The sequence below is a fragment of the Xiphophorus maculatus genome, chromosome 15, assembly GCF_002775205.1.
Source record: "Xiphophorus maculatus strain JP 163 A chromosome 15, X_maculatus-5.0-male, whole genome shotgun sequence".
Lineage (NCBI taxonomy): Eukaryota > Metazoa > Chordata > Actinopteri > Cyprinodontiformes > Poeciliidae > Xiphophorus > Xiphophorus maculatus.
Window position 1 is genome coordinate 7,087,470 of NC_036457.1, and position 15,705 is coordinate 7,103,174.

Consider the following 15,705-nt stretch of genomic DNA (forward strand, 5'->3'; position numbering starts at 1 on the left):
AAAATGTTTAAATTCACTTTCTCTTGACCCATTATTTTTTGTCGTGTTGAAATCAAATCCTTGACAAAAGAGCAATAATCATCTTTGATCCTAATTAGTGCTCACAAAAGCACTCAATCCAAAGGAGTTTAGTAAGATTTTATTATTGAACTCTATTATTTAAGCTAACGTTAGCATTTTGACCAATTTTTACTTATACACTAATGTTTGCATACTGGATGCAGTAAATACACGTTAGTCAAAATGCTTTGATTCTCCACATGCTACTGACTACATTTTAATTCACCTTAGCCTAGTTGCTGAGCATCAGGGTTCAAACCGACGGGCACACTTTGGTAGGCCCCTTTAAAATTTCTTCAGAAAATTTCTAGAATTTTATTACTGTGCACATTTTAAATTATGTTCTTTCATCTTTCTGATTAACTTGTATTATTAATGTGTACGAGCTTTTTCTTTGGGGACTTTATGCACAGGTTGTTTAAAAATGTGCAATCTGATTTGATTCGAGCCTCACGTCCTACCAGGTGAACTAGTTACTGCAGCAACAGCAGATGGAGACATTTTTCAACGACATCTAACCAGCTTCTGAATACCCCTATCAAATGCGGCCAGGCCATCTGTAGCACAGTGATGGGATGGCATTGTCACTAAAGTCATAACCAGGATTGGATTTAATTGAGCCTGCTTTTGAGAGCCAGGATTAACATGTAATTCATGAAATGCTTTAACAAAGGAAGAACAAAAGTATTAACTTGAATTCCCTGACTGTTGATGAAACGCCTCAGCGGTTTTCATCTTCTAGAATGCACCTCTTCTGAGCCTCTGTGAGGTGTAACAGCTGTATATTAGAAAGTTGATTTGCTGAGGAAGGAGATTGGCTGGCGTGATGTGTCCTCGGCAGCAGTGGTGGTACAGTGACTCGGCTGATTACCTTCGCAGCCTACTGTGAATCCCTGGAGTAGATCCTTACAGCGGGCAGCTGTGGAATACCTCTTTCATGGATACACCAAAACAAACCTCTTTCCTTCCTCCTCACCTCAGCCTCTCACATCATCACACATGCTTGGAACAGGATATGATAGCACATGAAGTAATCACAGGGATGGGGAGGGAGGGAAGGAGGATACACATACCCACACACACTTGAGTAGTGAAAGGAATTGTATGGGAGTGTGTGTGTGTGGTTGAATGAGTTAGGCTCAAGCACGGCTGACTGGATGACGTGCAGCCCTGGTTTTATACAGTTGCATAACGCACAGTTTTGCACTTTAGAAACATTAAAATTTAAATGCTCTTTTTTAATCCCCGGTCTCGCTCAGAGACATACAACAAAAACTTTCATGTTTAGGAACACACCCATGATGCTATTGTTTATTTTCCCCCACCCCTCCCCTGAACCCAAGTAACCTGTGACAGACTGGAGCAGAGAGAGAGAGTGCGGATGAGGAGGAGCTCTTTGTGCCACAGAGCATGCCAGCCTCTGCCCAGTCACCGCTTTTCATTTTGATAATTGACCGCCAATGCCAGAAATGTCCATCAGCTAATCCTCTTAGCTTTCATAATGCTGACTCTGTCACAGAAGCCCCTGTTTTAATGTAACAAGCAGCTAAGCCCACAGCACAGGGCAGAAACGCCTTGGGGGCACAGAGACTGCTCTGCCCTCTGGAGGCCAGCAAGAGACTTTTCAGCTCCACAAGTGCGCTGTCAATCTGTCGGACTGAGTCAAATCATGATTCCATAACCGGGCTCCAGGGTGAACACCACTGTGCCTTTCGCACTGTACACGTTGGCACGAAGCTGCACTCAAACAGAAAGCATCTAGTTCCTGAATGTCCATTCATCTGTGCATGTTGGAGAATGAATGAATAAATAAATGAATGAAGTCAATCCCTTTATGAGTTGCACGTCTCTCTTCTCTAAGCAGACCACTTAATACCAGTGACAGCAGTGTGGAAATGTGAATAGGGGACAAACTCCCATGAAACCACACAGCTTTCAAATAAGACATAAGGCACAAAAATCCCATGATGTGCTGCTCAAAAAATGAAGCTGTCACTTTGCCGAAATGGACATCATGAAGATTTTTTATTTTATTTTTGGGTTTATGACAATAAGCACGAGTCAGAAATTCACAGCAGCCCGTTGACGTTGTGAGAATTGAAAAACGTATGGAGTTTAAAAACCCAGCTTAGATTATTTAAAAAATCAGAAGTGTGTCTTTGATAAGGATGCTAATAGAAACACATTCTTAAAAAGATTTTTCACAGGAAATCTGAATTAAGCCATTCTGGTTGTGATTCTTTCAAGCAAGTTGCTTTTCACACTTAGACACACAGCAGGAATACTCATGAGAACAAATTCAAAGGCTCGTGCTTTCCAGATTATCTACAGCCTTCAAAACGGCAGTTGTCATGTTGCCTTTTGATAAAACAATGGTCTTTGTTGGATGCACTCATGGCTAGGACTGATCCTGTCTGAGTCCCTTGCTGAGACATGTGCTTGTCTCAATGATTATGCGTATGTGGCTAGATATTTAGGACACATCACATGAGACTGTTTTGCCCAGCCAAGGTACAAGCAGCACATTCTCTTCCCCTCAGAGCAAAACAAACCAGTCGGTCGTCCGTGACTTGAGGTGATGCAAGCCATAGGATCAGGAAACGCGTTTTTTTGGATGAGGGCCGTATCGGCCTCTTAGCAAGCTGCACACAGCCTGACGAGTGGTCACAGCCAGTCAGCAGAATGCAACCTGGTCAGCCTGCTTTTTCCACTCAGCACATCGGAGCGACCCGACTTTATCTGATGTGACACACATGACACCACCTTGAGAGCTGCAAGGAGACCCTGCCGATGATTAATTCCAGCTCAGACACCACAATAAAGATCAGCTTCCCTGTGTTTACCCCCGGAGACGCCTCTGCCAAACTCAGGACTCCAGCCTACTACTGGCTGAGTAAAGTCAGCCTGTGAATCATTTTCACCGAGAGATGTGGATACGAAAACAAGCACTAAGTCTGTCCAGAGTGAGGAGCATGAATCCAGAGAAGTGACTCAGCTCTGTAACTGTTTATCTGAAAGCAGCTTAGTTCAGATCCAATGCAATGGTCGTGAGCAGACCCTGAATAGGTGAAGCTAAAACTTCCCTGGTTTCTTTAAATTGTAAAAGTGAAGTTCAGCCATTATCATATTTTATCCTGGATATGTTAATTAGCTTATCCCAATATTTCCATAGTTCTGTTGTCCAAATATGCCAAAAAAATATTTATTCCTTTACTACCTTCTCTGTGGTGAACTTCAGTCTGGCCTTGAGTGTTTTTCTTAGTGAGCAAAGGTTTTCTCCTTCCACAACTTTCTCTGCAGTCTCTTTGTGACATTACAGATGGCCCAATCAAATTTAAAATCTGTCAGTTATGCATGCTGCAAACCTGACATATGGAAGAGTGGGAAGAATAAATGATTACTGAAATTAAGTCATGTAATTGACACAGAAAATATGTTGAATGAGGTGCTCTACTCAGATGAGACAAAAATGTTACATTTTTGTGTGTGAAGGAAAACTAACACTTACATTACCATGAACACACCATCTCCACAGTGAAACATAGTGGTGGGAGCGTCTTGCTGTGGAGGTGTTTTCTTTAGCAGAGAAAGGACAAAATTTAGATAAAGCTACAAAGGGCAAAGTATTTTAGACTTTTAGGGAGCAAAAAACAGGCTGCACAGTGGCGCAGTTGGTAGCACTGTTGCCTTGCAGCAAGAAGGTCCTGGGTTTGATTCCCGGCCCGGGGTCTTTCTACATGGAGTTTGCATGTTCTCCCTGTGCATGTCTCTCCGGGTACTTCGGCTTCCTCCCACAGTCCAAAAACATGACTGTTAGGTTAATTGGTTTCTCTAAATTCTCCTAGGTGTGAGTGTGTGTGTGCATGGTTGTTTGTCCTGTCTGTCTCTGTGTTGCCCTGCGACAGACTGGCGACCTGTCCAGGGTGTACCCCGACTCTCGCCTGGAATATTAGCTGGAGATAGGCACCAGCACCCCTCCCGACCCCACTAGGGACAAGGGTGTTAGAAAATGGATGGATGGATCAAAGCAAAAAACCCTAAAAATGAATCCAGAGTTTGAATGGCCCAATCAAAGTCCATCCTGGGAATCTAACTTCTCCCTTCCAATCAGTTCCAATCATTTTGCAAACAATACAAGTGATTGCAACACTTTTGTATTTGTCAAAAAAAAGTTTTAAATCAGGTTTCCTTTTCCTTCTATTTCACAATTATGTAACACTTTGTGTTTCTCTGTCACATAATATCCAAATAACATACTTTATGTAGAGGTTTGTAGATGTTATAAAAATATTTTTGGAAGATTTGACTATAAAGCTTGTGATGGTGCTGAGGATCATTGTCAGTAGACAACAGTTCCTTTACCAGTGACTTTGCCAAACCTAACTATGACATTGGTACTAACAGCCTGATCCCCGCCTACTGGTTGTAAAATGATCAACAGTCAATTCCCTTTCTCGTCACAACATGGAGAACATGAGCAGTGCTGACTGAGAACGCTGTTACGTATGCGCTCAAAACAACCAGCAATACAGAACTGCGCAATTTAACACTATGGGGTGTTATGAATGTCATGATCCAGGCCTAAACTGACTCAAGACCTTCAGCTAAAAATTTGATCATAGTGTGGAAGAAAAATAACTTACATTTGCAAAACTATATGGAGAATTTTAGAGCCGCAGAAAAAATTAAAGATGCATGCAAAGCTTGCACTCACAAATAGACAGATGAACTCAAAATTCAACTAAAAACTCTTTTTAAAAAGTCACTTTCCATGCCTGCTTATGAATATTTAGACTTTGACATTAACAACTCCTACTCATCGCCCTCCTACACTGCAACTAAAACTTTTGTGTCCAATATGTAGCTGCACGGGGTGATGATAATCACACAGCAGGGAAATCTACAGGCCGTTCTGATTTTATTGCATGCCCCCTCCTACTTTAGCTTCAAGAGATTGCTTTGTAAGGACTTACTTTCACTTGTCCTCTGTTTCAGAGAACAGCTTCCTACATTAATATAGACTTTGTGGCCTGTCTTTGCAGTACTGATCCTATCTTTTCAGAATGAATGGCCAGCATGTTCTGAAGTGAGTCTGAATGGGGCTCTCCACTCTACATTTCCACAGGGAAAAGGTTGCTCTTTGCCGGTCTACCCATCCCTTTCTGCACTGCAGAGAAAAGAATAATGAAGTTATTTATGTGCTGCTCATTACAAAAGGTTAAGTCTCTTTAAGATATAACCAGGATTTTTTTTTTCAGTCATATGGCTGATGCCTTAAGAATCGCAGAATAACTTAATTCCTTTTTATGGAGCTTTGACGTTTGCTAAACTGAATATAAGCGTTCAGAAAAACTGAACTGATGTCTGAAAGAATGAAGTTGTTTACCTTAAAGGTAGTAGGACATATCAGTTTGTTGTATATTTTTATTTGTTTCATATTCTCTGAAAAATTAACATTGGTCAGTGGGGACATGCTCCTTTGGCTGACTTCTATGCTTCAACAACCCATAACATTTTTCAAAACATCATTTTTAAAACATATTTGCATGTTACATTACCAAGACACATGGATATTTCCATTTCTTGATTTTTCTCAAAAAATGTTGTTTGCATAATATGAAAATCCTTGAGATAAACCTGTGAGACACAAAATGCACCGAATTCAGAGAATGTCCCATATTTTTTTTTCTGTTCTTTTCTTTTTTTATTGTTTAATATACATATATTTAGCATCTTAGTCCACACTCCATTCCAGTAGATGGCAGTAATGCACATCTAAACGCTGCTTGCTAACCACCACAAAAAAGAAGAGGAAGGTAAGTTATTGGCTAAGTTGTTAAGAGCTAACTATATGCTAACTGCGTTCTATTGGAAGTTATAGCTGCATGTTAACTGCCTTAATTATTAGCTATTTGCAACGTAATTGGTGAGTAGAAAGTGTATTTGCTAAATTCAAACTATATACTAACTGCTTTAAGCATTGGTCAGCTGCAAGCTACTTCCTAGCTTGTCAAGTTATTTTATTGAATGTAATGTGGTTACAGGCCTGTCTATTATATATTCAATCTAATGTAATTGCTAGCTGGGAAAGTTGTTTAATTAAATGCAAGCTTGATGTTAAGTGGGCCAGCTATTTGCTAATTGCAAGCTTGTCAAATCATTTAGTTTTTTTTTTTTTTAAATCTCTGGTTAGACCCAAAGTTCTTTGAGGCATATTATAGTCTTCCTCAGAAGAGGAAGAATTAATAATTATAATTTAATTGAGCCATACACAATGTGATTTATTTGTAATACCCCCGAACTAAAAAAACGTTGGGATTTTGTTTATCATCACATCCTGCTACAGAATTACTTTCTCAAAAAAAAAAAAAAAATCTAATGAAAGGTTTTCTTCAGTATTAAAAAATAAGTCAGAAGCCACCTACTGCACTCTATTTCAATGCCCATTATGTGTTATGTAACAGATTTTTCAAGAGCTAAAGCAAGTCAGCAGGCATGAAAATCACATAGACGATCAATTTGGTGCCTTGCAATCATATGACACTGCATTGCATACATTAAAAAGCAGTGCACATTGGGGGTTGTCTGACTTGCCTCATATCAGCAATAAGAAGGGTGAGTTTTCATATTTTGACAGATCAAGAGGGTAATAGAGAGATAACTGTTGCATCCAACAGTACACAGACAGAACCGACTGTTGCTCGATTCTGCCCTGTTTACTCTTCACACCTGAGCAGGCATACAAATAAACCTGAGGTGGTGTCGTGAAATGCTCAACACTCATGATGAATATTAAATTCTTTCTGCAGCTGACAGCTTCTCAGTCAGCTGCAGAAAATTGGCACATATATTTTTTTTATCCTGCTAAAAGAAAAAAGAAATCTCATTTTTTTAAATAAGAAAGGCTGCTTTTGCAGGCTTGAACAGCGACCTGTTTTAATCCAAAATGAGCTTGACAATAGTTGGCAGATTGAGACAAGAAGAAGCTTCTCAAAAAGGGATATGTTCCTCTCCATCTGTCAGGAAGATTTTGATGATTAATAAAATATTTATTTTTCCTGGACTCTCTATGTAAAAAATTTTTTATGGGCCCTGTGTCACACCATTTAGCTATGATTTTGTGTTTACAATGTTTTCAGTAGGTGGGGTTTGATTATAATAGAATGGCAGTGGTCTAAGCTAAACAACACAATTCTGATTCGATTAGTATTTGTTCTGAAAAATCCAACATGTAGACTTCTTGTTAGTTTTGCAAATATCCTTATTTTTGGTACATCTTTTTTTTTTTTCGGTTTGTTTTTTTCCCCCACAAAAAAGTAAGCGAGCAGACTGGCAGAAACGAGGTCAATCAAAATATTCAACTTGATTTATTTATGTCAGCCACACACCAATAACTGCACCTGCTGTCTCACAACACCACTGAAAAAGTACAATACTTCTTGAATACATACAGTACAAATGTCGGTGCTATCCACTTATCCTTTATGATATTGCTGGCTATATGTAACACATTTTTCTTGATTTATGGATTTAATTTTATGTTTGAAAGTACACAAAACTAGTTCCTCTTACTTGAACAGTGTTACTCTTGAAAGGTTTACAGCAGTGGGTCCCAAAGTTGGGGTTGGGGCCCAGTAGGGGTGGAGTTTTAAGATCCTCTTTAAATAAAATATAACGTATAAAAAAGGGGAAATAATAAAGCATGTGCTTTTAAGGATTTTATAAAACATCTAAAACACCACTTATACAAATAAAATATAGAAAAAAAACGGGTGGCTGCTTTTGGCATCATTTGTTGAACTAACTTTGTTGAATACTTAATAGATAGGCTCATGAGCCTCTTTTATTGTTATTTTGAATCAGAAGCTACAAAGCTTGAGTACCACTGGCTTAGAGAAAATAGAAATAAAATTGTCCAAATGATTTACTAAATAGAGGGAAGTTATTGATGACAAAATGTTCTCTGCAAGATATGTGCTAACTAAGCAACTTCTTTGCTAGTAACAGCCAGAGGTTTTTCTTAAATGCTAAGAAGTAAGCTAAGAAGCTAGGGAATTATTTCAAACTCACTAAGAAATGAAATGCGTGGAGTGCACTGATTCACAATGCCTTATTGTCAAAATATCTCCACAACAGCAAAAACAACAGTCGCTTATTAAGACTGGAACATAATCAGTGCAAACCAGCGAATAAACAAGATGAATCATCCCAGCAAAAAATGTTGCTGGAGCTGAAGTGAGCAGTTCTGAGTCAAATGGCAATTATTGTGTGACTATCATTGTTAAGTACTTCACCTCTAGTCATTAGTCATTTGCACTTCAAGTATATGACACATGTCTTGACATTTATACCAAAACAACACATTAACATCACTCCAGCTGTTCTTGCGACATCTCTAAAGATCCATTTATTATCTCTTCTGCAGATCAGTGGCTGTTCTTTCGGACCCACTGTACACACAGAAAGACGTGTAAGTTTGACTAAGGCAGAGAGTCTAAAGTAGTGGCTAAATCTCTGTAAGCAGGCCCTGGCACTTCTCCCCAACTGCCTTCCCTACTGTGTGGACAGGGGCCTGCAGGAGACTAATCTCTTGGCACTGGCACGAGTCACACATGTTGTATATGTGTGCAAACGGAAGACCCAGTCTGCTAAAGACAAGTTCTGGCGACGAATTTGGAAAGCGCTGACTAATGACCTGCAATGCCTTCCATGTTCACCCCTCACACAGCCTGTTGGATGCTTCTTGGAAATGACGGTTAATGATTTTGGAGAGCTGCCTTGCACTGTACTGACAAGGACAGTCTTGATCTTATGCAACCCTGTTCCGCAGAAGATTGTAACGGTTTTGATCCTTTAAATTTAGTTTTTGCTTAAGCAATCAGCAGCGTTCGTGGTGTGAAGTTGACGTTAGCATAACCAATCCATGCATGGATCAATATTATAAGCAGAGATGGCTGCAGAAGTTTCCCTGCATGCTGTGCTGGCAAAGCTGGAGGCAGCAGAAGACTTCTGTGAATACATGAAGCACAAGGAGCCTCACAACCCCTCATTTGTGTGTTTTTAGTTGCATGACAGTGTTGTGCTCAAGTGCTAAAGGACTGTCTTAAAATTTACATAATGCAGATAATTATTCCCCTCATTAGGTTTGTTCTTGCTAAATGAATCCACAGGCAGCAAGTTAGCTTAGTTCAGCATGAGGAAAACGTACACCCCCTCAAAGAAAGTTGTCTTTTGACCCTTATTAGATTTAATTAAACTTGGAAAACAAGTTAACATGTTAATTAGCAGGCTTAAAACGAAGTCCTCATAGGTAATGTTTATTTATTTGTGCTGCCCATGAGCAACTTCAGACTTGGTGTTTGCCGCTACTTTAAGAATTAAATAAGCCGATGTCTCAGCTAGCTCTCAGCAAAACCGCAAGTAAGCATATTTTCCACATGGTAGGTAGTATGCTATACTTGAAGTTATTAAATGCTTCCCTGTGGGAATGGACTCCTTTTTTGAGAAGAGCCTGATAATTATGGCAATAATGGACAGCTGAGTTAAATGTACGTAACTATTAATGAGAAAGTTGTTTCCAGTTATTTTTAGGCACAGTCAATTGCCAGTCTTAAACTTCTCTTTAAATTCCTTAATGCTTTACTCTGAATGTTGACTACTCACTAGATTCCAAAAAGAAGCCTAATTGCTTTGTTTAGTAAAACCCTGCAATTCAAGCTTAAGCCATCTAACACCACATAACAGTTCTCCCTCATCATTTGCATTTGGCTCACTGGACTCTGCAGAGTCCTCAGCTTGACTGTATTGGTGACACAATTGAGAGAGTGCCAACTGCTAAACAGTAGTACAGTAGTCGGGGGGTATTGATGCCAAACTGAACTTGAATCTGCTTCAGCAGCTTTTTCACCCATTTTTCTTTTGTCCAGTTTTTTATACCTGGGCAAAATGACATCGTGCAGAATATAATGGTACCTGATTGCAGCTAAAATAACATTTTATGCACATAAAATGGCTTTACTGTTATATTTTTAACAGATGAATACAAAACAAAGTGGCTTAAGATCCAATTAAAACAGACTTATTTCCAATGTTGTCTTTTATTTTTGAGTCCCTTGAGTTTAAGATTTCTGTATTTATAATAGAAAGGTGTGACAGATGGATAGTTGGATTTGGACCTTTGCAGCTACATGCACACTGGCCTGCTATGTTGTGGTGGAGAACTTGATCCAAAAAGCCTGATTTACTTTTCCATCTGTAGTCTAGCGGCTGAAATGTGCTTCCTCTATAGAGTGGCCAAACTCAGCCATAGAGATAAGTTGAAGCGCCCCTGCTTCTCTGCATCAAAATGAATGGCGTAGTTCTTAAGGATGCCTCTTGGGCATCTCCCCTGGAGGTTTTCCGGTCATGTCTCTGCGATAGGATGCCCAGCTGGAAACTTTGAACTTAGTGGATGTACTATATCCTATCTGGCAAGGGAACACCTTGCTGTTCTTCAGAATTATCTGAGGAGAGTTGCTGGACAGAAAGATGTCTGGGTTTTCCTATTCTGGATCTTTTACATCTGCAACCCAATCTTGGGTAGGTGCAAGTCAACAAGCACATGTGGGACGATCGCTCTAAAAGTCTCTTGAAAGCAAAAGAAAGAAAAGGGATGACTCAGAACATCTTTGCACAGCGGTGAATGTGATAAAAATTCATATCAAACAGTCAATAGGCTTATTTACTGAAATGTATCTTTTCCTTACTGAAAGTATTAACATATTCACTGACTGCAGCTAGTCTGTAGCTTCTTGCAGTGACTCCATTGCAATATTAATTTTTTGCATGCTCAGTTCCAATACATCTCTCCATATAAACCAATTTTCTGAAAATAAGCCCTTTTTATCACGCCAGTTAAAACCTTGAGGCCATGAAAAAAATATATATATCATCTCCATTTAGATTTGCGGGGTAATGGAAACACTGATGCTTCTGAGCTGGAGGATCTATCACCTCAATTATTCAGCTTTATATCAAAATGGGGATTGCAGGTGACTTGCAGGCCAGTTATTAAAAGGGGATATGCTCAGGACCCAGAAAGATATTGGATTTGGTTTCATAATGCAGCTGTAAAGAGATACGGATGATTTTGTCATTAGCGGCACTGCGAAGCTCCAGCGGTGTGAAAGATCACCATGTTCTGGGCTGATCAACGGCGAGCAGCGTGGTGCTTTCAGTGCAGTCAAGGAAGAGCTGAATTTGTAAAAACTTTTTCTGCACACAGTTTTTAAGGAGCGTTAAAAGAGTCGAGTCTGAACACAGATAATTTGACTCTCCAAAGTCCAAGGTTGTACAGGGCAATGAGCAGATATTTATTTGGAGGCCATCCTGCATTAAATCTCACCAGCATTGGCATTCTGTGAGGTGGTTGCTCATGCAGTTTAGAAATTACCGTACAAACATTATCTTCAGTTGGGTAGTGCATTTGATCATGTTCGGTTTAAAATATGAACCACACGAACTATTCAAGCATAGGCTATAGTAAGAGCAGAGATTAATTAAAACCGAGGAACGGATTGATTTTGTTTGAATTTCCCACAGATTAAAAATCATTTCAAACATGTTTTTACCAAACTCATTATGCACCGTTGATCATTTATACGAGTGCTTCCTTAATTCACTCTGGAAATATTTGACTGAAAACCAGAAACCACATGTATGACAGAGATTCTTCATAACAAAGTTTTAGATTTAGACACTAACGCTCACATTTTTAATGTGTTTTTGTTTTGCTTTTCGTTTTCCATTACAACCAAGTTTGGAGGCTTAAAAACTGAGGTGAGAAAGAGGGGCCTGCCCATGGTGCTATTTCTACAAGAACCAGCACTTCTCATCAGTTCACACAGTACCTCTAACCTCTTGTTTCATAATGTTAATGCTTTATAAATATGGCATTCTCCATTCAACATAATCTGTGTTTCAGTTGATGTGCGATTCGCCAATGAATTACAGCTGTATTACGGAACATATAGCATATAGCACTTTTTTGAAATTTAGAGTTCATTTTAAATCATTCATTTCAAATATGTAAAGTTTTTAAGGTTCTAAGATCTTACTACAGCAAATGCTTCTGCTATGCATATTTTTTGGCCTCTATCTTTGCAATCTTTGTGCTATTTCAACAATTCAAATACTAAAGCATTCAATGAAATATTATTTTAAAACAATTAATTCATGTAGAAATGAATGGAGCAAGCTTTCAAATACTTGTAAAGTTTTCCTATACTTAAGAATAACACAGGGGGAAAAGATTGATCATAAATTATTGATTTATACTGACATTATACCAGAAATGACAGAATAAGTCCAGACAAATATTTTAATGGTTAAATAAAGAAAACGCAATTATTTCAGACCCATAACCTTTAAGATATGAAGGTTTATATTCACGTTCAGCATATCCTTTGAGAATATAATTTCTCTTGAAACCTCTTGGCCAGCCGGGGGGTTGGATGTTTTTTGAGTCACCTCCAGATTTGATAATGAGGGAAGAAATAAATAAGACAAATTGAAACCTCAAACCTATGAGAATCCCAATCTTTTGAGATTTTCTTCTTGATTACGTCTTTTCACTGTGAATACAAACACAGGAGACCAGCAATCGAATCAAGTTGGAGGGATTTTATCCAGCTTATCTCATTAAGGGGATCTGAAGCTATAAAAGTAATCCTGAAAATATAGTTTTTTCCCCCCTGCTTACCTATGACAAGTAAACAAGAAATGAATGAATAGATGAAATACAAATTCTAAATAACCTTAATGCTTTCAATTTGAAAGACTAAATTCTGACTCCTCCAGGAAATAAATTGTAATAAGATTAGAGATTGTTTAAAGTTTTTGAAAAGAAGTGTCAAAGTTGAGTTGCTCAGCTACATACACCTTAAATAAAACCTTTGGTGACGGTTCATAATTCACATTCTTTCAAAAATTAAGAAGAGAGCTGGCACGCCATCTTCTGTAATACTTTATTTTTAAATCGCATGAAAAATGATGCTGTTATTGTAAGGATATCCAACTACAGTATTCCTGAGCTGGCTCTCCAGTATCTGGGAATCCTAACAGGCGCTTGTCCTTAGCAGTCGCAAAGTTCGCTGGTACTTAAGGCGTGCTCTGCTCGGTCGGCTCTCATCGCCCGCCCGGTTGTTCTGCTCGGAGAGGGAGTTCATACGCGGGGAGGGGTGGAGGCGCACGGCACGACTGCTGCCCGATTTGAACAATTATCCCTGATGAGCGCAGATTGGTTTCACTTAACAGGCGCAGGTGCGGAGGATTTGAGATGCGGCGCAGCTGAGCGTTTTTCCAGGTTTGTGACTGAACACTGGCGCATCTTATGTTGAACATTAACTCTTTAGCGGATACGGACTTTATTTTTTTTTTTTCCCTCCTTCGGGACAGGATGCGTGCTACAAAATGACATCCCGTCCAGTCTGGCAGACTCGAGCCGAATTCAGGAGCATCGCTGAATAAATTTGGACCCACGCTGATCAATTTGACCGCGCTGTCATTGCCCTGTCCAGCCTAAAAGGCTCTTCTAAAGCTGCAGGGGAAGGGGTGGGGGGGAAACATTATTCGCTTCAGTACTCTTAGGTCTGCGCACTTGGACGACTTGAAATGAGGACCACATCCCGGCTGTACTCCGTGTGAAGAGACGAGCCGGGCGGCAGCTTTCCCTTCGGCTCTCAAGGACGCGCCAGAAAAAAGTGGCCCCCGGCCGAGCGAGCTGCGGAGCATGGAGCGGGACGACTCCGAAACCGTGTGCCCGTCCAAAAAGACGATAATCGCGAAGATCTTCAAAGTTCGCAAGAGGAGGGAGATGCTGTTCGTTCAGGTCTGCTTCATCTGCAGTGTCCTCTTCGTGGCATGGAGCATGTCGGCACTGTTAACTAAGACAGGTGAGTGTGTGTGGGTGACAAGAGGGGGGGATGCACCGGGGGCGAAAGAGGAGCATCCGACATCTGCAGAGTGATCATGCTTGGCCATATCACAGTCGTCCATAAAAATGTATCATTTTGCTTTAATTTCAAGGGCAAATGATGAAAAATATTCATTTTTCCCTTTAGGAACACTCTGTCCAACCTGTGCACGCAGTTCATCTAAATGACGTTTCATTCAAATAACTGTTAAGAGTTTCTGAAGCTGCACATGCTGTCAGCTCTCAGCTTTTTAATGAAAGTACGTTCTGTGTGCCGCAGTGTGCTCGGCGGCACGTTTTTAAACCGACAGGCACGTTTGTAATTACAGCATGCTCCTCATCCACGTGAAGATTTTTTTTTTTTTTGACTTAAAATGTTAATTTGCTTTTTGGCTTTTTTTTTTGTCTTGCCTTTTTCTTTAATGCGTATCAGAATGTACTGTTTCCAGGCGCGTCATCTGTGGAGCGTCAAGATCATGGTTAATGTTGGCATCATCGCGTCTGGCCCGGGGCTTCACACAGACACACGCACATTTTGCACACACTGGTTCACGAAGATGATCATGCTCCTTTTGCTTCCGCATGCTGATTTTTACGCAGAGGCCACCGACGATCGCTAGGATGGGGAAAATGAGGGAGGAAGGTAGAGAAGGGGTTTGCGATTTCTTAGGAATTTTTTAATTATTTTTTTCATTGGCGAGCACACTGAGGAAAAAGATTCCGACGGTGGTGGTGATCATGTCTCGTGTGTGTGTGAGCGAGCGAGCGCAACCCAAACATGCCCTCTCGTGTACAGGAACTCTCGCGGCAGGCTCGTGCAGAGCATCCCACTCAGCCCTCACGCGGTTATGTAATCTGATGGTCAACCTTGACATTTTTGCTGGTGAAGAATGAGACGTTACTGGGATTAAAGGTTAACTAAACAACAGCCATCCCTCGGGAAATTGATCGGATAGTCTCCTGGATTTATGGCAGGAATTATGACGGCAATCGATTTATTTATATTTTTGTAGTGCTTGTGGTTTCGATGAGAATATCTAGCTGTCTTATTTTAGGGAAACTTTTCAGATATGATGAACCATAGAAACTTCTAATTCTCCCAAATGTTCTCAGGTCCCTCAGTCATGGACTGTAGCTAAAATATGCTTTTCCATAAGCTTTTGTCCTACGTCTTGTTGGCATAAAAATATCTTATCTGAATACCAGTACATGCTAAATGGACTTCGTATTACTCTGATCACAGGTGTTTGCTATATAAAACATATTTGATTTTCTGTGCTTTTCATTGTGATTTTTATCTTGCATTTAAGTGAAACCTTAAGAATAAAAAAAAATGCAACATCTTAGTTGCAAGTGTGAATATCCTTTGCATAAACCTGTAGTTTATTTATGTATGTATTGCATAAACAAAGGTTTGCAAAAACACCTTTTCAATAAAGTCCAACATTGTCCGTTGGAGTATAACCTCTATTGCCTAGAACCAGATCTTACAAAACATTTTCTTGTTGTACATTTGTCAGTAATTTAACCATAACCTGAATTTAACACTGAAGGGACTGTTTACCCAATGCTTTGTGACCTCAATCAACCACCTGCATTCTGTATAAATCTGGTCTAAGAGGGACAATTGAAAGATGGATAGAATCTTCCTAAATTATTGGCTTCAATACCAGATTTGCCAAAAGAACACAACT

General features: G+C 39.8%; 1 protein-coding gene across 2 annotated transcripts in view; it reads left to right on the forward strand.

Moving 5' to 3' along the window:
* The first annotated feature begins 13,242 nt into the window (after window positions 1–13,242).
* The window catches only part of slc24a4 (solute carrier family 24 member 4), a 32,020-nt gene continuing 29,557 nt past the window's right edge, over window positions 13,243–15,705 (forward strand). Inside the window, exons 1-2 of one of the 2 annotated variants that reach the window (XM_005803106.2) lie at window positions 13,244–13,402; window positions 13,495–13,991. In XM_005803106.2, the coding sequence (XP_005803163.1) occupies window positions 13,829–13,991 (163 nt within the window). In that variant the 5' untranslated portion in view covers window positions 13,244–13,402; window positions 13,495–13,828. Of the gene's footprint in view, window positions 13,992–15,705 lie in introns of both variants that reach the window. The other variant, XM_023348162.1, reaches the window with a different exon arrangement.